General features: G+C 44.7%; 1 protein-coding gene across 6 annotated transcripts in view; it reads left to right on the top strand.

The window, feature by feature from the left end:
* Window positions 1–21325, top strand: part of LOC106015540 (uncharacterized) — a 28194-nt gene that overhangs the window by 1564 nt on the left and 5305 nt on the right. For 2 of the 6 annotated variants that reach the window (XM_072036478.1, XM_038177435.2), the window contains exons 2-8: window positions 4893–4979; window positions 7127–7186; window positions 8180–8270; window positions 9743–9811; window positions 11856–12071; window positions 13517–13591; window positions 15294–15416. In XM_072036478.1, the coding sequence (XP_071892579.1) occupies window positions 4893–4979; window positions 7127–7186; window positions 8180–8270; window positions 9743–9811; window positions 11856–12071; window positions 13517–13591; window positions 15294–15416 (721 nt within the window). The remainder of the gene's footprint in view (window positions 1–4892; window positions 4980–7126; window positions 7187–8179; window positions 8271–9742; window positions 9812–11855; window positions 12072–13516; window positions 13592–15293; window positions 15417–21325) is intronic. The other 4 variants (XM_072036481.1, XM_072036482.1, XM_072036479.1 and 1 more) reach the window with 3 other exon arrangements.

Genomic DNA, 21325 nt, shown 5'->3' with positions numbered 1-21325 from the left:
ACCTCGGCCTGACAGCATACACATCCTTGAATTAGTGAAGAGCAATTAAATGAAACAGCAGTCCTCATAGACCTAGCTGTGTCAAGGGATGAAGAAGGATTTCAGAAACAATTTAATTATGGTTTTATAATCATTGATACTACTTAACTGTAGAACAAGTTAAGATTTTGCAGAGCCAATGAAATGAAAAAGGCAGGCTTGTCCTCCCATGACAGTACCCCGTCCTTTCTTTCTCTTCTCTGCTTTTTACTGTTTCCTTTTCCTCACCCCTCATCTCCACTGCTCCTTGTCATTTCCCATCACGTTATCTCTGTCTTTGGAACATCATATCCTCGAGGCAAAAACTTTATCTCCTTATGTAAGTGTAAAACACTGCATACTGCTTTGGCACTTAGCTGATGCAAGAATGCCAGAAGAGCAGAACACCTTTAAGATGCCAAAATTTGCCTCCGAAAATCTCTACTGACATAGCATCAGAAAGGGTATTAATAGCAGAGTATTCAGTTCAGAGATGTGGCCAATACCAAAACCCAGGGTGTGCAGGTATTGCAGGGTGGGAGCCCCTCGCTGCTAGGTACGAAGCCAAGAGACAAATCGCCTCCGGTGCTCAGGTGTGTTGATACATCCCAGCAGCCAAACATCTGCATATCCTGGAGTGGTGGATAAGTTGAGATCTTAATTAAAAGAAACTAGGTGGTTAATTATTTTTTCAGTTTAGGAATGTGTTTTTGCTGGTGATTCCCAGCCGCTGCCCCATGGGTGGGCTGTGAGACTACCTCTGCGGGGCATCTGCGCTTACAGGGCTGCAGGTCCCTCCGATGTTGATGCTGGGCTGATCTCCTCTTCTGCAGGCAGAGGACACCCCCATGGCAATGGGCAACCAACACTGGCCCAGGGTGCCTCTGCAGGAGGCTGCAGCCCTGCCCTCTGCAGGGCTCCTTCCCAGCCAAACCTCACAGCCGCCTCTGAACCCTTCCCAGGTCACAATCACAAAAAGGAAAAATGCTGGCACTGTACAGGACTGCGCCAGCCTCTGCCAGCCTCTTCCAGAATCAGCGCTGGTGGAAGGCAGCTTTGTTTCATTGTGCTAACTGCATGTAGCAGAGCGACACGATGGAACAATCACAGGTCTCGGAGCAAGCTGTGCACTTCTAGACAGTCTTGTTTCACAGCCCGTGTGAAATAAGTACGGTGAACAAAGTTTGTTCAAACGTATGCATGGCCTCAATTCAGTCATACAAGCAGATTTTGAATATAATCTATTATATACATCACTTATACCAGTTTACATTCTGACTATTGTCAGACACACAAAAAAGGCCCCAAAAAATGATGCTAGAGGCTTTAGCCCTTTTCAGCACAGCCTTTTCCCTAATAAAGAGTCATTTAGGAAATTGTTGACAAGGTTTGACAGAAGACATCTGTCTGAACTGAATTGCCATTGGGTTTTGGGGGTTGTGTTTATTCAAAGTTTTGGGGGTTGTTCTTCACATCGGACAGTTCAAAAGAAGAGCTTTTTGCACAGATGTAGTGATATCATCGTATCTAGGCGATGTGTAAAAATGTGTATTACCAGATACATCCCAAAAGAAAGCCTTCTGCTTTGCCTAAGTGTTTTAGTAAACTGGAGATACTTTTTGCCTCTCACAGGGGTTCCTTAACAGCAGCAGAAATAAAAATCAATCCCTTCAGCTCCAGATGTGTGCAAACAGACCTTTTACTCCTGCCTTTCGTATTAGATGGTACTCTTTGTGCCAGCAAAACACCCCTGCACGATTATCTCCATGAAGCTGTCCTGTATGAGAATTGGTTTCGTAGGTTTCCTGGAAGGTGCTGGAGTTGGTAATTGCCACCTTCCCCTGGGGGTTATTCCCCAGGGGGTTCCTACAGGCAACTTCATCCCTGGGAATAAGTACAGAGGAGCAGATTTTCCAGGCCGATGGCCCAGCTCCTTTCCCTGAGGTTCTTGGAGCACACGTGTGATGGGAGCACCACCTCTTCCTTTCCTCTGCCAGCCTCCCTAACAGAAATGAAAAAATTCACCATTCCCAGCACCTATTTCCCATATAATTCAGTGTATTCATTGTGTGCATTTCCCATGTAATTTTCCCTTCCAACAGGCAATTTTCTTTCCTACTGGGAACACGTCTGAAGTGATTTTGTTAGGGAAAACTTTGTATTAGTGCGCAGTAATGCTAAGATGATTTATATTTGTGCTACAGCTCACTACCAGGCTCCAGCCCTCTTTTCAGATTTGTAGATATGTGCGTGTAGTGCTGCGGCTGCCCAGCCCAGAGAAGTTTCTCTGTGTTCTGTCACGCGTGAAGAACCTCTCGCTTTCCTTTGCTAATGAGCACAGTGTGTTTTTGTGGCTTCCCATTGTCACCGTGGTGGAAATTACCATTGTCTTGCCCTTTCTCTGAGCAACTCAGAGCAACTGAATAATTTTCTTTGATGCTGGTACCTTCCCGTTTTCCTGGTGGACTCTTGCTCAGCCCTAAACCCCATCCTTTCTCTTCTCAGAGATGCAGTTTCTCCTTCACCCATTTCCCACGGAATTGGGAAACGTCTCCCACATTTCAGTGGAGAAACATTCCCACCGGGACAGGACCACGTGGCAGAGCCAGACCGGCCAGGATGTCTGCTTCCATTTATGAAAATCTGATTGGGAGTTAATGAAACTCGGGGCTGCTTATTTCCCAACGCATTTGTCATGCCGATTGCTCATTGTCTGCTGATGGAGCAATGCAAGCTGCTGGCCTGCAGCAGCACAGCTCCGGGGTTGCTTACCCGGTGGTGGAGCCTGTGCTTCTGTGCAGGGGAGAGGAGCACCCGGAGCAAATGCTGGACAGCAAGTGGCGTGGCAGACATCCTGACCAGTGCCTGGTGTCAGCAGCAACGCTACATCTCCCAGAGGATGCTGAGGGAAGTGAAGCTGTCCTACTTGGTTTTCATCCCGTTGAAGGTTTACTGAGAAAGCTGAAGAGCACAGCGATACCTCGTTCAGCAGTAACAGCATGCTTCAGGGAGGTTCTTCAGAAAGTCCTTTTCTGTTTGCCTTTTTTTCTTTGTTCTTTTTTTTTTTTCTTTTTTTTTTTAATTCAGTGCATGTTGGTGTTTCTTTTGCTGGCCCAAAGCCCCCACATTTATCTTGTCCATAACATAAGGTGAGAAAAAATAGTTTAGCTTTTGCACTGGGAACGAGCACTAGGAAGCAATTTAATTGAGTTATTTCTTAAATCTGGAAACATTTTTCTGTTCACAGACTCCCTTGCCAGCATGGGGTAATTTTGCTTTCTTTTATTTCCAGTGCCCAACCCACTTAATTCAAGTGTTCGGAAAGCGGTAGCCTATAACAATTTTCTGAATCTTTATTCATGTTCTTTAATGAATTCCCTGATTCCCAGTGTGTGAAGCATGTAACAGCTCCCCTTGGGTTCCCTACACTGAGTTTATTTTGTCCTGGTAGCCCTCTGCTGGGGAAGCCTCTGCGTGCCTTCCTGGGGCAGGCAATGCTCAGCACCTCCCTGAGTGGGACGAAGTGCACGAAGCTGCAGATAACATTCATGCCATTTTTAATTAAACCTGTGGCCAGCTGGTGGCACTGAGAGTTGAAAGCAGGTTTCCTGATTTGATAAGACGCTTATAAAAAGGTGCTTGGCTTTGTAAAAAAAGGATCTTTCTTATGAAACGATTGAAATGGGTAAAGGTAAGCATATAGGGGCATGGTTTTATGGCTTTGAACACATGGTTTGTATTTTCATGGCTAAAGCTGATATTTTTTAACATTTCAACCTATGTCTGTGCCTTCTTTCTTTGTGACTTTTATGTCGAACTACATGAAGAGCATCACATAAATTAAACACAAAAGTGTGGAGATTTCAGTGCAATCATCAGAAATACAACTTTAGGTTATGTCAAAAGGAAAAAAGGGCAGGGTGTGGGGGGGGAAATCCTGTTCCTCTGGGTCACAAACCAAATGGCCGTGAACTAAAAATAATCTTTCTATTGTTCCCCACAATGCGAGCACAAATTAATATGCTAAGTCTGATACCACTAAAAGTCTGCATATATTCAATATGTTTGGATTTGTACTGGTGGCTTTATCTGGTCACTAAATTCAGCGGGCATAGATGTGTTCTCCCCGTACAAAACTTCATTTTCCTTACAGGAAAAGTTACCCCGAGAAATTTCATTTCTCCGTAATGAGTCCATTAAGTTAAGTGAAATAAATAATGAAAATTCCTTTTTCTTTTTTCTTTTCAGAATGGCCAAATGCCCATGATAAAGAGGCGTAACTAATTCAGTATCCTAAGGGCTTCCAAAGGGAAGAATAGGGCAGGGTGGGGCTCCTCAGCCCTACAGCCAGCTTACAGTGAGAAAAGCGGCTGGATAAAGGCAGGATTTAACACAAAGGTTGGGCTGGAATAATACCTTGCCACTGGAAGGAAGCTGAACCCAGTAGAAGTCCCTGGTGATGGAAGGAAGGGAGGTGCTGACACTACTGAGGGATGGTGGAGGAGCAGCAGATATCGCAGGGCTGGGAGAAGACCATCCCCACAGTGCTGGGCTGTTTGGGGATCTTTGGTCACTGGTCAGATTTGGTGTTTTCCTTGCACTCAGCAGCCCCTGAGGAAGGATGTAATTAGGTTCTGGAGTCCTACCTGGGTATTTGGGGCTGAGGAGCTGGTCAGTGTGAAGACCCCTGGGATGCAGTAAAAATACGCTGCCAGCAGCGTATTTTTAACCTCTTAGTCATGGATGGAGAGGAAGAAGGATCCTTGGCTAGCAGATGAAATACCATTTAAGTAGGAAATGTTGCACTCATCTGGTAAAAGCATACAGCAGTCAGACTGGCAAAACATTAAAACAAAGTCCTGTATTTTTTCCAGCTTGTTGCTTGCTCTCGTTTATGTGGAGAAAAGAGCCAGGAACGTGATCCTGCCCCAGCCGAGGCTACGCTGTCAGAGCAAGTAGAGGTTGCACCTTCCCTAATTTTCTCTTGCACTCAAAATTTTCCCTCTAGAGTTTTCCCTGCCTCTGCCAGGGCTCTGTACAGCCTCGGGCTGTGCTGGCTTATGGCAGTCTGGGGGAGGGAGACGGTGCATTTCCTTCATCTTGACACCTCCCTGTCTCTCTGTGTGTACTCTCTCAAGCTTGCAGAAGTGTCTTGATGTGAAGAGAGGTTAGAAGGAGGTGGGATGTCTCCTGTCGTCTGTGTTTGTCTGAGAAGTGGCAAAAAAGCCTCCTTCTTGCCTTTTAAGTTGGTGCTGCAGTTTCTGTCCTTGATGGTGGCAGTGTTGCTGAAAGCGGCTTTATTTGGGAGGTTCTTTGGCAAAGCCTTTGCAAAGCAGTAAATATTTTGTTACGAGTGGTGGGAAATTAGCAGGGTTTGTTGAGATACCTGGAGCCCTGCGTTAGCTCTGGGGGCCCCAGCACAAGAAGGACGTGGACCTATTACAGTGAGTCCAGAGGAGGCCACGAGGATGGTCAGAGGGGCTGGAGCACCTCTCCTCTGAAGCCAGGCTGAGGGAGCTGGGGTTGTTCAGCCTGGAGAAGAGAAGGCCCCAGGGAGACCTCACAGTGGCCTTCCAGTGCCTAAAGGGATCTGGGGAAGGACTCTTTGTAGTGATAGGACAAGTTTTAATAAAAACTTTAGTTTAAAATAGTTTTAAACTAGAGGAGTAATAGTCTTAAACTAAAAGAGGGTAGGTTTATATTAGATATTAGGAAGAAATTCTTTGCTGTGAGGGTGGTGAGGCACTGGAACAGGTAGCCCAGAGAAGCTGTGGATGCTTAGGCAGAGTGGGATTTTTTCCTTGAGTGGATATGGAAGGTGGTCCTTTTTGTGGTAGGGTTTGTGTAACACCTCTAGGAGATGAATATGAGGTTCTCAGAAGGGAGATGACTTCTCTTGGGGAAAAAATAAGGATGGTCTTGCTAACTATTATGAAACATAGCAGGGTTTTAACACAGAGGTCATTATTTAGCTAGTGACTGTTCAGAAGAATATAACTATAAAGCTACCAAATGATAGCTCAGGGAGACAAAAGAGATGTGCACCATTTGCTTTAAGCTTGTAATTTGAAAGCTGGTGAAATTGGTGATGCAATGGGGCAGGTATTTTGGCTCCAGTTGCTGGGATGTTTTCCCAGAAGACCCAGAAATATGCCTGTGTGTTCATAGAGTGGCACATTGGAAAGTACAGAACTTGGGGGAGATTATTTCATACCTGAACTAGACATAGAAGAAATAATGCTAGTTCATCTCAAAGAATAATTAGCTTTAAGTCCTAATGATGTTGCAGAGCGCCTTTGGGAGAGCCTATGAAAACTTGTTGCTCAGTGGAAATAGTTTCAGTACGTCCCGTGGCCATGCAGGAGCTGTAACCTCATCCGTCACAAGGTGGCTCCGAGTCTTTGCCTGTCACATCTGGGGTTGTGTTCCCGTAGCCCAAAAGGACACGGCCACCCAGTGAGCCTTTATTTTTTCTTAGGAACAAGTTTTAGCTTTCCTCGCTCACCCTGGGGTGTTCTGCAGAGTGTGCTGGTTTCCCTCTCTCTCTCTCATGAACTGCAAGCATCATTCTTCGGTCCTGCAATCACATCCGCGGCTCCACCTGCCAGCTGCCACCATCTCTCTGAAGAGGAAACAAATTTCCCTGTTAACTTGGGAGCACACATCTCCTGAGTAATGCTTTCTGACCAGGGCAACCTGGGCCAGGAAGGGGGATGCTGTGCAGTGAGCTCCTGTTCATTAAAAAGAATCAAAATCAGCCTTCTCCTGTCTGTGCTGCTTTTTTTCAGGCAGGCTTACCCTATCTGAAAAACAACTTTGATCCTAGACAAATCTTAGGATAAACCACAAATATGTCTGCTCTGGAATAAATCTACCTGGTGTTCCTGGATTTACATTCATGAGGGCTTAGCTAACACTAATTAATTTGGAATAAATTAACTCAAGTTGGAACAAGGCCATAAATTCTAGTCCAGATTTGTACCGGGTGTTATTTAACTATGTCTTTCAGCATATCATACGTATTAACATAATTTTATGCACATACATATTTATACATACACATGCACATACATATTCCTTAATGCTTTTTTTGCTGTCTGTCTTCTAGGTTCCAGTGAATGGGCAGCTTGTAACGTCAGCCAACATCAGAGAGAAAAAGCTTCTTAAGGTACCAGTAACAGCGTCAGAGTTTATATAACATCTTTCAAGAGAAATTTGTTTTAAGAATGTTGCTTATTTGATATTTTTAAAGACAATTTATTGTTCCTGTTGATGGAGAAGTTAAGAGTGAGGAACATAACACCGAGTAACACTCTGGCATGGTCACACGGTGGTGCTTGTTACTACAGCCACAGGTGGGATGATCTCATAGTCTGCACCCCAAACCAGGAGCTAGAATCTCCTGTATTTCGGCTCCAGCTCTGATACGGGACATTTCCTTGTGTCTGGGCAAGGGTCTTATCTGGGCATAGTGCACTTGTACTGGTAGGGAAGAAAGTATTCGTGCTTTACAGCCACTCTGCCTTCACAAGGAGCAGCCCTCAGCCTGGGCAGGAGGCATGTTGATGGCAGGGAGTATCCCACCTGACAAAAGTCAAGAACCAGTGTGTTACATCTAAAACATGCAAATTTCAAGGCTTAAAGGTAGCTCTACTGTTTCACCAAGCCATATGAAAATGGCCTGAGCCACTGCTGCGTCCTTCTACATCAGTGACCACTACAGATACCTTCATTAAAAAATAGAGTATTGGATATCTTTTTTTTTTTTTGTTAATCATAAGCAACGTCTTAATGTTGATTTCAGAGTTACTGATTGGAAAGGGGGGAAATAGTTACAGGTTTTCCTCCTTTATTGTCTTCAGAATGATAAATGCAAATCTTTCTTTAGAGCAGGTGGCTGAATTACAATGTGGGCTTTCTAACCTGGCAGATAAGTCTACTTTTGTAGGACAAAAGTTGTTTCATTAATGAGCTTGGAGTTTGCAATAAAATGTGCTCAGGACCAGCTTTGTACCCACTTACAGAATCCAGCAACCTCGTGCTCTCTCTCGGAGTAGCAGTGTGTGTTCTCCATTTTAAAACTATTGTCCTGACTCCTTCATGATGAAATGTAACAAATACCTGTTTGATCTTTCTGCTGTGCATCTTCTGGATGCTGTAGCCTAAGAAGAAGAAGAAAGCCCAGTGCTCAGACAAGGAGGTGTTGAAAGATCTGATTCCTGTGGAAAAATACAAGCTGCAAGAGGAGGAAGGTAAGAAAAGTTGTGGTTATTCTGTTATCTGATTGATATTACCAGAAAACAACATGGGATGAAATATTTTAAAAGAGAGGCATTCTCTACTGTTTTTGTGTTCTTCGTCAATGGGAAAAATATCCAGTTTGAGAAAGTCTTTTATCATCTGCTCATTTCTACGTGTAACTACACAGATGGGGGCTGTGTTCTTTCCTGCCACACTTCTCAGGTCCTTCCTGCATTCACAGAGATGGCAAATCTGTGGATGAGAAAGCATATCTGAAGTGGCCAGAGGTCCACCCGGGAGCAGGGTCCTGTCTTTCTGCTCTTGCTCCAATCCTGTGGCTTTTGCCGTGCTGATCCACAGCAGGAGCTGTGGTCTTTCCAGGCAGCTTTTTGTTGGGCCCACGGACGAGGCTGGAAAAGGCGCATGGATAACACACAGCCAATTCCTTACGCCCGTGAACAGAGCCAAGATCTTTGGTTACAAGCAAAGCTGCAAAGAAACCTGGCAGAGGCTAGTGTGGATCAGGCAGCTGTAATTTCACAGGAAAATACGTAACACTCCATTCTTGCCTGTTAGTCTCCCCCCACCAGGGGTCATATTGAAAACAAGCAAATCTAAGCTTTTCTGGGCTTAAAAGATTATAATGTGATTAGTGTGCTGGTGAGAGCAGGAGAAGCCCTCGCTGCTGCTGGGCTGGAGTCCTCCCTGCGGGCGCTTGCGTCAGGAGCAACGAGTGCCTGCAAGGGCACAGGAGAATGATGGGAAACAGCAGAGGCTTTCTTCAAAGGGCTGTTTAGTTTTTTTGGACAGATGAACCAGCTGAACTGTTTCATGTGTTCAGGGATGTTTAGAGAAAGATGTTTGTCTCAGTGAAATCGGGGGACGGTGTTTTTTTCTTCGTTAACCGTTCCTGGCAGGCCCTCCTGTCGTGTCGTAGCTTGTGGAGAGCAGAGCTGAAGGCAGAGCGTGGCCTGACTGGTATGAATGAGTGCGCGTGGAAGTCAGCTGGATGGCAGTGGGTCTTCACATCACACACCAGGTCTGAGGGTACGCTCAGGGCTAGAGAAGGTCAGGAAATCGAAGCCGTGTTTGATGGTTAAGCTCTTCATGAACTTCCCTGTGCTGTCAGACGTACGAGGCTGTTGATGCTCTGTTGTGACATCTCCCCCGAGGGAAAGGGGTGTCGCATTATCAGGCTGACACAATGGACAGAAGAATCTGTGCAGTTACATGAGTCAGGACACATGACAGACAGGTTTGCGACGGGGATTTCTTATGTAACGTGGCCTGTGTTTCTGCAGAGGCAGCAAACACTGTGCAGGGGAGATGCTGCATGTGAACAGGCAGCACCGCTGCAGGGGCACTTTTACAGCCAGCATGGAAAATGAACAGAGAACACTTTGCCTTGTAAGCAGTACAGGCAGAAGAGGAAGTTTCTTGTTAACTTAAGATGAGTCACAGTGACCTTTGCTCTCTGTTGTAGGTGACTGGCAGACCAAGATCAGCAGCCGAGAAAAGAGACACTTAAGAAAGGAAAGGCTGAAACAAAAAGGTAAATTTACAGGCTGCGGAGAGTTTGCACACCTGATCTGACTGGGCTTCTTACTCCTTCTAACTTCCCAGAGTCTTTCTGTTTGCTCTGTTCATCATTAGACAGCAAAATCTTTGCACACATTTAGACTGCTTACTTATAATCATAGAACAGAATCATTCAGGTTGGAAAAGATCTCTAAGATCCACTAGTCCAACCTTTAACCTAGCACTGACAAGCCCACCACTAACCCACGCTACCAAGTTCTACATCTACGTGTTTCTTGAAGACCTCCAGGGATGGTGACTCAGCCACTTCCCTGGGCAGCCTGTTCCAACACTGCACAACCCTTTCAGTAAAGAAATTTCTCCTAATGTCCAACCTATACCACCCCTGGCACAACCTGAGGCCATTTCCCGTCATCACTTGGTGCTTGGGAGAAGAGCCTGATCCCCACCTCGCTACAACCTCCTTTAAGGTAATTGTAAAGTACAAGAAGATCTCCCCTGAGCCTTCTCCTACTCAGGAAAAAAACAGGTTGGCGAGCCTTGTGTTCTATTCCAGGCTTTCATTACAACACATATTATTAACCACAGGACTTTGAAAACAAATGTCCATTAGATCAGAGATCTGCTAAAGGTGTGGTGTGATGGGATTAGTTCGTTCTGTGCTACTTGACAAAAGATGTTTTCTAACAATGGATGTAAACCTGCATTATATGCCCAGTTCCAAACAGATTCCTTATTTCAGGGCTGCCCAGAATAAACATCTATAAAAGCAAAATGTACTGTTATCTTAATGAGATAAAATAGAGCAGCATTATGCACTCACACCACTCTTTTCCTGTGGGGATTTCAAAGTGTCCGCCATGCACTTATGCCTATATACATTGCTACTGGTTATGTTATTATGACTGCTGTATAAAAGCACGTCATGGAATTAATATGTTTAGAAATGTCTTGATAATTTAATTATCTTTGTTAAAACCATTAGTATAATGGAGAAACCTATGAAGTTAAACATATTAGAGCAATTTAGAAGCTAAGAAATTTGGAGTTGGGACACACAGCTGGGTAAATACGGATGTTTGTGCCCTGTCAGCAAGAAGACATTATCTTAAAGTACCTCAGAAGCCCTGCTAAAATTGAAGATCGGGGCAAGTAAACAGCAAATTTTGATCTAAAAATACGCAGACATTTTGGGACCACTTTATCATCTAGATTACAGAAGCCAAGGGTTAGATATCTGCATGACAGTTTCTAAGGGCTTGAAGTGCTGAGGTCTCCAGCAAAGCGTAAGGGCTCACACTTGGCTTTGTTCACGTCAGTTGGCCTGCTGGCACCAGCGGTGCTGGCTGCCTGTGCAGAAGGAAGTGAGCATTAACTCTAAATCCACGCAGGTGTATGTGCTTTGCTGGCCCAGGGTGAGGGAGGGAGCTCAGAGGACCAAGCTGCAGTCGAAGTCACTGGTTAGGTGCAGGAACCTTTGCTGTGCAATGGGTTAATTCAGCTGATGGTGCTGGTCCCTCTTAGTGATAACATTTACAGAGCAATGAAATCTGCTCTTCCCACTTCCAGGAAGAAGCCCTAATCCTGCTGAGTGCTGACGGCTCTTTCCCAGCAGGGAATAAGCAGCAGCAGCAGCATTAAGCTGTGTGAAGGTGGGGTTGATGTCAGCACTGGTCCCCTGCCCACCAGAACATCAGAAGAAGGCTTTGCTATTCTGATGGCTGGAGTCATAAAGTGCTTTGGGAGTCCTTTGGAACAAAAGATGTTGGAGATAATTGTCATGATTTCTACTGTGTGTATGCCTAGCACTGATTTCTCAGCAGACTTGGACTACCAACATCCAAGATGTTTTCTTTCCTTTCGCTTGGAAGTCTTGCTGTCCTCTTTCGCTCCCTTTACTGTTGTGGGTCCCGAGCGATGCCCAAGGTCTCTAAATAATTTCATCATGAATCTGGACATTATGTCTGATGCGTTTGGATCAGGCTTTCTTTCCCCTGTATAAACTCTCTGTTGTAATTAAGAATGCTCATAACCCTGTGATAATGTTTATTCCCAAGAAGACGCCAGCAGAGCATCACAGGGCAGCTCGGTGGCTGAGCCGGCCTTTGACTGGGATGAGAAGGGAACGGGGTGGCCACTCGCAGAGGACACTGGCCGTGGAAAAGGTGCTCTCATCACCAGGGCAGAGCGTGGGACTGTGCTAAAGGCCTCAGAAGCTACCAGAGAGGAATCTGTGCCCTCCCAGTCAGAAGAGGATGTGTTTTCCAATGTAGGTGAGTGCCTATGTTCCTAGAGGGAGCATTGTAGAGGGAAAATTTCATGAGTTAGTGTGTCCTGCAGCGTACATTGCCTCGGAGAGTCCTGCCTGCTGGCATTCATCCTGCACACATGGCATTGTCCGCTTGCATTGAACCCTGTTAGCCATCCTTTATTCTCTAGCATGATGGCAATATGAAAAGAGAAGTGTTTGGCACAGGAATTTCTCCTGTATTGCAGACTACCTAGTGGGTGTATGCAGCTTTCTAGCCACAGGTATTTAGCGTTTGGTTCCTTTGTAAAGTCCAAGGTTGCACACACATGATCAGAGTTAGGCTTTGGGTATATCCAAAGAAGTATGGGGCAAGGTATTCCTAAATTAGCTTGGGTATTTGACAGTTGGCAGCAGTGTGTTCATGGCAGTGCTGCGTTGTACTGACACAGTTTCCCAGCTTCCCAGCTGATTAACCCAATGTTGGTATCCAAACAAAATCACCAAAAGCTACTGCGAGTCTCCTGGTTGTGCAGCTGGGACAATCTCTGTATAATCTAAGCTGAAGGTGGAAGTTGTGCTTTTAAATATTCAGACTCCTTTAAGGCAGTGAAGGGATGGCTTGCCAGGCCAGTAGGCTAAAGATCAAGAGATGATATCAGCTTTCTCACTGGTGTTTGATGACTTTTCTTTTCCATCATGGCTTAGTTTTTATGGCAAAGCCGTGTCTCACATTGCATTTTTACTGTGGGTGATCCTGCAGATTCCAGAGCAGCACTAATAATTAATAACTGGGTGGAAATTGGACCTTTCTATCTTTTAGACTCTCTTCCTAACTTCTTGGGGGTGGGGGGTTACAAGTTAAAATAGTTAATACTGCTTTTTGGTTAATTTCCAAAAGCATTTGGTTTTCATTAAGATCTCACTGATTGATCAAGCTTAATGACTGGATTGATTGGTGTGTAAGGCCATACAACGACTCACCTTCAGTAGCAGTAATCCTGGACTCTGGTGGTTCAGAAAGTGGTCTTAGCTTGCCCTTACATTGGTTGCTTTCTTTGCTGGAGTCCTTCCTTTTGCAGAGTACAGGGTCGATGGCAGAAGGTCACTGGTACCATTTTTCACTCTCTTGCCTTCAGAAGGCCAAACTCTGGGCTGATGTCTGACAACAACCTCTGCCAGTTGTGCACGAAGGGCAAAACAGTCCAAAAGAGTGAGGAATTTGACTAAGTCCAAAGAAACGTGCTGGTGTGACGTGCACTTTGAAGTGATGAGAAGGTGTAAATAGCACCTGGGCTGGACCCTTTGTCCGTAGAAGATAATTTCTCCTTGATTCTTTAGCAACAAAAGTGGCTGCAGGATGGTGAGAACATGGAAAGAGATGGCGAGTGTCAGGCCGAAACTGCAGTTGCCAGCTGTGAACATGACACCACATTTTGTGTTACTGGTTGTTTGCTTTCTGAAATGCAGGAACGTGGGACATTGCAGAAGTAAAATCCTGTCCTTTGACCTCTGGGACATTAATAGAGCTGTCAAAGGAGTTAGGTGAGTGCTCTCTCTGTGGTCTTTTTTTTATTGTTTCCTTCAAAGTTCTTCTTGTGCTCTGTTAGATGCTTGGCTTAAAAGTACTCCTGTTGGTCATATATGGGTCTTTTCCCTCACAGCCACGGTTTATTAGTCACTCTCTCTTTTATAGCTTGCTCACATCTGCAGCCCAGTGCACCAGCCTTTTGAGGAGTGATGTCAGAATGTATTACTGAATGCTTTCCAAACCGTTGTTTATTGGAATAAATAAAAAAAAAAGCCTCCCCTTTACTTCTTCCCCCCCCCCCAGCAAATTCCTTCTCAGTTAGATTTACTCACACAGAAGATTTGCAATAAGTTTTGATGACCAGCAAATTCAGAGAATTTCAATGCGAGGGAGGGAGCAAATGCCGAGGCCGGAGGGGCCCTGTGAGAGGTTGCTTAGCCAGCAGTTTCCTCTCCTGTGCAGCAAGAGATTTTCAGCTCAAGCCTCTCCATGCATGGTCTGGAGAAGGAAGAAGTGTCTCCTGGGCTTTGCATTAATCTTGGGCCCAGTTTTTAGTTTTCCCTTTGCCTCTTTGTAACCGTCAGTACCTCTCACTAACCAGCTCCAAGTGCTTCTATTGTGATGTGATGCACGCACCTGTTCTGTACACTCTGATAGTTATTTCTGAAAGAAATATGAAGATTCATTCATATGCCATCAGCCTGCCTGAAACTGAAATTCTTCTGGAGGTCTGAGCGGTTGATGAGTGCAGAATCTGATCCTGAATGGTTCTGAGATGCTAAGTGCAAGCATAGATACACAGAGATGGACATCCGTGCACAAAACGTAGTTTGTGTGAAGTAAGCCAGCACAATGGAATTCAATTTTAAAGCCAAACATTAGAGTCAATGTAATGCTTGTCATATTTGGTCATCTGTTTTCCAACACTGCATCAGCAGAATGAAGCAGTTCCTCATGTAACAAGTACAAGTATTTACTAACATATGCATTTGTGCAGCAAAAAAATCAAGCTGATACTTGAGAAAAACTGCATAAACAAGGGGATTCTTTAAGTGAAAATAAGAAAGAAAAAAATCAAAAAGATGTAGAGAAAAAATTGGTTGTGTATGAAAGATATGAAGAAAATGCTAGTCTGTTATGTACTGGTGTTAGAAAGGGGCTGAATGAATTCATTCAGGGAAACGTGTGAGTCCTAATGGTTACTTTAGTTGCTGAAAATAATTATCCAAAAAACATTTAACTCTTTTTTTTTCCTCCACCAGCTCTCTCTTATCTGTGCTCTTTCTCTGAGTAATTCATTTGGTATTTATGGCTTTATCTGAATTACTGTTAGAGTGAGCAGAAGTTTTCTCACTAAAGTCTGTGGGAGTTGGAGCTGGCTTCACTTCATGTAGCTTTTGTGCTGTTGGATCTGTAACTCCCTTTTTACATGCTCAACAGAGATTTGTTGGAATTCGTATATCTCTGAATAGTATTAGCGTAGCCACTCCTGAGCGGGTTGTTTTTAATAACTTGTGTGTAGTGTCCTCGTCCAGCCTTCTTTAATAAATCCGCTGTGATGAGCAGCATAGATTAATGTATGGATTAAATTACATAACACCCAGGCATCGTGGCATAACATGCTGATAAAGACACAATTAATTAGTTTTAATAACATGAATATAGCTATGTGATTATCTTTTAGTTTTTTTCTTCTTTTTTAATTTATTTTTTTAGAAAGCACGTTTTTCCTGCATGCAGATAATATAAAGAGTAAATCTTCTGAGGACAGTCCTTCAAGATGCTGCTGGAGCACCAGCTTGACTTTCCTCCCAGCAGACGATGTATGGCAGGAGCAGGGTACGTCTGCTTGCTCATTTGCCAGTGAAAGAGGGTACACTAATGCCGATACCCTTTTCAGACTGTTTTATAAACTGCAAAAATCAGGGCCCACTTTTATAGCTGCTCGTTCACATGAGGCTGGCAGAGGTGAGAGTGAAACTCAGGTTGGGTCTGATTATGGGCAGGTGCCCAGAACTGCTCTATGCTCATAGCTGCAGACACCCTGTGTGGCACCCTTGAGAATGGTGAGAACGTGTACTTTATTTGTGTTTTTACCTAGATGGAGACAAAAAAAAAGAGAGGAAGTAGGTATAGTCTTGTTTTGTGCGTGCATACTGCTGTGCAAAGTATAATTAGAGCTTCTGGGCAGCAAGAGCAGCTGCAGTAAGACTGAGGGCTCCCATAGACTGGTGTCCTCTCTCCTACAGTTGTACGTAGCAGCTGCTGGCAGACAGGCTCAGGAACAGGTCAAGCATAGAGCAATCATTCCCTGTATCCATCTCCACACCCAGCGGAGAGTGGTTCAGGGACATCCTGAGCCAGAGGCAACAATATGGGCTCTGCATTTCAAAAAAAATAAAATAAAATAAAAAAATCCAAAACACGTGTTAGCAATCATCTCAGATTACAAAATTTTCAAAACAAAGTTAGGTTTGGTTCTCATAACTGAAGCATTGCATCTCTCCCTCTCCCATGGTCCAGCTGGGAAGGTGGAGCTGAGCAGCCTCCATCCAGGCAGCTGCCAGCCCAGTGGGGTTGCTGGTGTTGGGCTGTGCGTGGGCCATGTCCCTGGGGAGAACAGGGAACTGCTGGAGCACAGGGTGCTTTTGTCAAAACTTAAATCTCCTTAAATCCAGAGCCCACATGGGGCACCTTGAAGCACAGGACAAAACACCAGTGTATGGTGGCAGCTGGGACTTCAGTCTTTTTAAGACTGGTAATTTTTTATTTATTTTTTTAACTTTTCTCTGTTGGAAAGGCCAGGGTAGATCCTGAGTGCTGGAATGATTTGGCATGAACAGTATGAGCATTAGGTGCCCTTTTCTGTTGACCTTTCGGTCAGGATCGAGTGCGGTATCTATTTATACCCCTGTTGTTGGGAGACCTTACCCTGTTCTTGCAGGAATGGTGGCTGCTGAGTGCAGTCGACCCCTTCTTACTCTTGCAGCCCTGATTAGCTTAATTAAAGGAGCACCCAAAGCGGATGAAAGCAGAGAAGAGACAAACCTGCAGTTGTCTTGTTTCCCTGCCCAGCAGTAACTGAGATCCTGCAGCAGACATGTGAGCTTGGCCATCAGAGGGTTTTATAAATAACATTATTTGCTTTAAAATAAATAAATAAATAAGGTATTCTCCTCCCTTGGTGCAGTGTTTGTTGACCCCTGTGAGGCTGCCAGGGAGCGCCAGGCTCTTTGTAATTCCTGAACCCAGGCTCTCTGGTGCAGGCAGGCGGGAGGCAATGCCGGCAGCTCTTCAGCAACGTGTCCATGGATTGCATTTGGCACACATCACCCCTGGCGTGCCCTGGGTTTGCTCTGCTGGGTTTTGCACAGCTCCTCTTTTTTCAGCAGAGCGATGCCACATCTCTCCAAGAGCAGAGCGTACGGGGGCAAATTCAGCTGCTTGCTCCTGCAAATGTCTAAGCAGATGCATTTTGATTGAAAGCAGGACTGGGAGGTTTTCTGCCTGCCTTACAGCTTTCTCCTAAGTAGTAGGAGGTTTTTCCCTTTGAATCATCAGCCTTGATACTGATGTGGAGGGGAGTGTCGCAAACATGTATTCCCTGAATTTGGATGAGGTAATGGTTGGCAGTAAGGCCTGCGCTGCAGGCAAAATGAGCTCTTTGACAGTCAAACAAGGCCTGTTAGCTCTTGCAGGCCTGTGAACTAAAAAAAAAATAAAAAAAATAAATGCCATTCATAACCTGAATATGAGCTGGGGTCGTTTTATCAAACCCAGATCAGAACAGTTAATGAGTCTCTTTGTTCGGTGGCAAGGCCGAGCAGAGCAGGGGGAGCGGGAGGCCGGGCGCCATCTTGTGAAGTGCCAGTGACAGCAATGACAGTCATGGGGGCTCTGGGGCTTACCTCTTGCTGCAATTAAAGCATATAGACAGAGAGGGCTGCAATTCAAAGTATATATACCTATGGGGAGAGAGGGAGAGAGGTAGCTGATGGGGGAGTACAGAAGGTGAAGCCAAGCTCTTCTTGGTGGTGCCCAGTAAGACAAGAGGCAATGGACACAGAGGGAAGTATGGGAAATTCCAGGTTTTTGTTTTTTTTTTTATGGTGAGAGTAATTAGGCAGCAGAATGGATTGCCCAGAGAGGTTGTGGAGACTCCATCCTTGGAGGTATTCAAAACCTGCCTGGATAAGGCCCCAAGCAGCCTGCCTACCTGACCTGGTTGTGAGCAGCAGGGTAGGACTAGATGACCTCCACAGGTCCCTTCTGAACTCAGTGGTTCTGTAATTCTAATTCTGTCCTCAGTCATCAGCTCTACATACTCAAACAATTAGTCCCTAGCAATCTTACCCTTAATTAGCTAGAGGTATTCAGTATCTTGGAGCTGGAGCCACCTGGTTAACACTGATGGCTCTAGTCCATGGTGATCACAGAGGTGAGGTGGCCAGGCTCACAGGATCTTCGATGAGGAAATGGGGTGCTGAAAGGACAACATATTTCTTCCTCATTTTTCCTTGCTCACCATTAGCATTTGCATGTTTTTCATCTGTGCATGTGAAAGAGGAGAAAGGGGGTGAAAATCTATTGCGCTCTTGGCATAGTTCGCTTTGTTTCCAGGCCCGGGAGTTGTTCCAGTTTTGCCAGGCATCTTTCCTGCTTGCTCTGCAGGGTTGTCCTGGTTCCACCAGACATCTTTTTTGCCTGCCCTTCCTCCTCCGCTTTACCTCGTGGGCTTTACTGCTTGCATGCCTTTCCCAATACTGTCTCTTACCACCAGTCTCCCTCTGCCCCTTTGGTGACGTATTTTGTACTTCTGCTTAGTTGTCTCTCAAAACACATATGTTGTGGCTGCTGATGCTGTTACAAAATGTGTAAGTTGCACAATGCTGCTGGCGGGGTTGTGTTAGAGCTCTGATGTCTGGTTTTAAGGCAAGAAAATATGAATTTTATTGCATGTTTCTGCTACCAAGTGCAGAGGGCTTGTGCTTTGGTGACAGCCTGCAAGGCTACTGGTCTGTCAGGGCAGTTTCTGAGAACTGGCATCCGTCTTCAGAAATGCAGCATGTCCATCTCATTACCATGAAGGCTGGCTTTTTACCTGTGACTTGGCATTTTCCCAACAAATTTGTCTCATTTGCTGAGGCACATTTTCCCTGGGATCTTCAGAAAGCTTCCGTGTCTCATGACTTCCTTCCTTCTGTCCTGGGGTTAAACTGAATTTTAATACCTTGGTTTCATGTGAATAAGCAGCTTCTTTGGATTAAAAGTCTTCAGTCTGGGATTCACTTGATACTTTTGCATCTTCTGAATTATACTAGAGGAAGATGCCAAATGAGGAACTCTACACCCAGCTGGTAGGAGCAATAATTTCTACCTGTAAAATTTCTACTGTAAATGTAATCTTTCAGCTGGAAATCGCCTATCCATGTGCACTGAATGGTTTCCATGTGCAAGAGCTCAGCAAAGATTTGGGTAAGGACCACGTACATTACACAGCCACCTGCCCTTTACAACACCAACCACAGAAGGATTCAGCACCATAGACAATAAATAGTCTATAGAGGATTTTGCTCTGCCAGATGAAGACCTGCTCTCCCTTAGGTTTCTACCGACCCTAATAGAACAGAGAATGCCCAAGAGAGATCCTGACAGCATATAGTCCCAATGCTACAACTCTGGACTAAAAAAAAAAATTAATCTTCTTCTTGGTGACACAAATTGACTTTTGCAGAAGTACTTTCTGGCTTAATTTTCCAGGCCAGGTAATAAGGCTCAGCCTGTAGGATGCTCTACCCTACCCTCTCTATCCATTGACACAGGGAATCTTCTGACTCTTCCCTTTAACCAGACGCCACTGCTGGAAGGGAACACACTGAAGAACAGGAGAGGTTTTAAAACAGAGCTCTGGGTTAAACACATTTAATCCTATTTTCCCACCAAATTAAACAAACTGTAAAGAGTCTTATATTGCATTTAGTTTTACTCTGAGTTGAGTTTAAACACCTCCAGGACATAATGCTTTGGGAAGAGCAATTCTGAGACAAGACAGAGTCACCGCTGAGCTTCATGCCTACCCACATGGTGAGGGCAAAGCATGAACGCAAGGCCATTGCGGGAAGTTGGCCATTAAAACTATTCTATGCTTAAAAATAAGTACATAAACAGACCGAAAGATCGGAACTTAAAAAAGCAATAGTGCCAGCTGTGGCCTTCAGCGAGTGTTCCTCTAGTTACAGCCCGTTTTACTTGCACGCCCACGAGAGCATCGCTGCCAGCAGCTTGGGAGGGACTGTGATTCCTGAAGACTCTGTGCCATTGTGCTGGTCTGTGTGTAATGCCGTGCACCTCCCTGTTAGCCAGAATTTGCCTCCTCTCTGGCAGCAGCAGCATGATTTTGCCTATTGTTTTGCTGCCACGGCTCGCAAGCGGTATATTAGTGCAGAGGCAGAGTCTGCAGAGCTGGGACTTGCTGTGTCCTCACCCCCACTTGCTGTTGGGACTGGAGATATTGGGTGGAGCGTGCCCGCTGGTATTGCCTTCAACCACTGCAGTTGAATCCTCCAGAATTTGAGCCCAAATCTCATGTAACCTAGATAGAAGGAGCAGAAGTTTTTTGGTGATGGTATCCCCTACTACAGCTTGCACAAAGTGTTCTTGACACGTACAACTTACTCATGTATGTTGTGTCTCTCTCTAATCTAGATGCATTCATTTGCCTGAAATACTGGTATTTTATTGGGAAATAAATTAGAAAGTACTTGTTCCTGTCCCTTCTGAAGGAGGAGGGAAATGCTGTCTGTGTATAGGGGATGGTTTTTAAGCTGAGAAGTTGAGCAATGTTTATAATCATGTTTATAAAATTTGGCAGCAAACTGGATAGAGCAGCCTTTTGGAAACAGTTGTCTTTTATCATCCCCAGCATGCTTTTGGTTTTGGCCCTGCTTCAACTAGAAGTTTTTCCATCCAGCTTGGGATTTTTTTATATTTGTTTTTATTTTAAGAGACGTGATCAGCTAAGAGTTATTATTATATGCTGTGTTCTCAAAGTCTTTCTCCCTGTTAGGATAAGACTTAAGATTGTTAGACATGACCCATTAAAAAATAATCAAGTGGTCCTTTCAACATCTCATGCTGATTTATCTGCTTTTTTGCAACTCATTCAGTTTGGGCAAAGAAATTAGACTGCTCTGTTTTGCTTTCTTGTCTGAGAATCATTTGCCAGTGCTTTGTGGAGAGGCAGCTGAAGGCTTGAGGCCAATTTTTTAAAGTAACAGATGCCTGAAGATACAGAAACCTAAAAGGTTTTCAAAAGTTTTCTGCCTGCCCACCCCGAAATGATCAAAATCAAAGCAAAGTAGGTGTTATCTACTTAGTGCATGCTCAGAGTTGCATGTCAGGGAGCTCTGGAAATCTACACCACGATGGTGCCTTTCTGGCTTACATTCAAGAAAAAAAAATGGAAGAGGAAGCTGAAGTCAAGAATGCACTTGGTACTTTTGTAGAAAAGAAAGCACCAACAAGAGCACTAACAAATGCACAAATCCTTTACTAATAGTACTCTTCCATACAAGTAATTGCCCTGAGGACAGTGTGTTGCAGCCAGTGGAAGAGGAGATGGGCTGAGAAACAGTCCTGCTAATAAAATGTAGCACTGAGCCTGCAGTCTCTGCCAGTGTTTCTGGATATGCCTGAATCCTTCTTCCTGAAATTAAAAGAAAATGTTTGACAAGCCGTGCTACTATCAT

The sequence above is a fragment of the Anas platyrhynchos genome, chromosome 3 (genome assembly GCF_047663525.1).
Source record: "Anas platyrhynchos isolate ZD024472 breed Pekin duck chromosome 3, IASCAAS_PekinDuck_T2T, whole genome shotgun sequence".
NCBI classification, from domain to species: domain Eukaryota; kingdom Metazoa; phylum Chordata; class Aves; order Anseriformes; family Anatidae; genus Anas; species Anas platyrhynchos.
The sequence above is the reverse complement of the archived record's forward strand: the minus strand, read 5'-3'. Positions and strand labels throughout refer to the sequence as shown.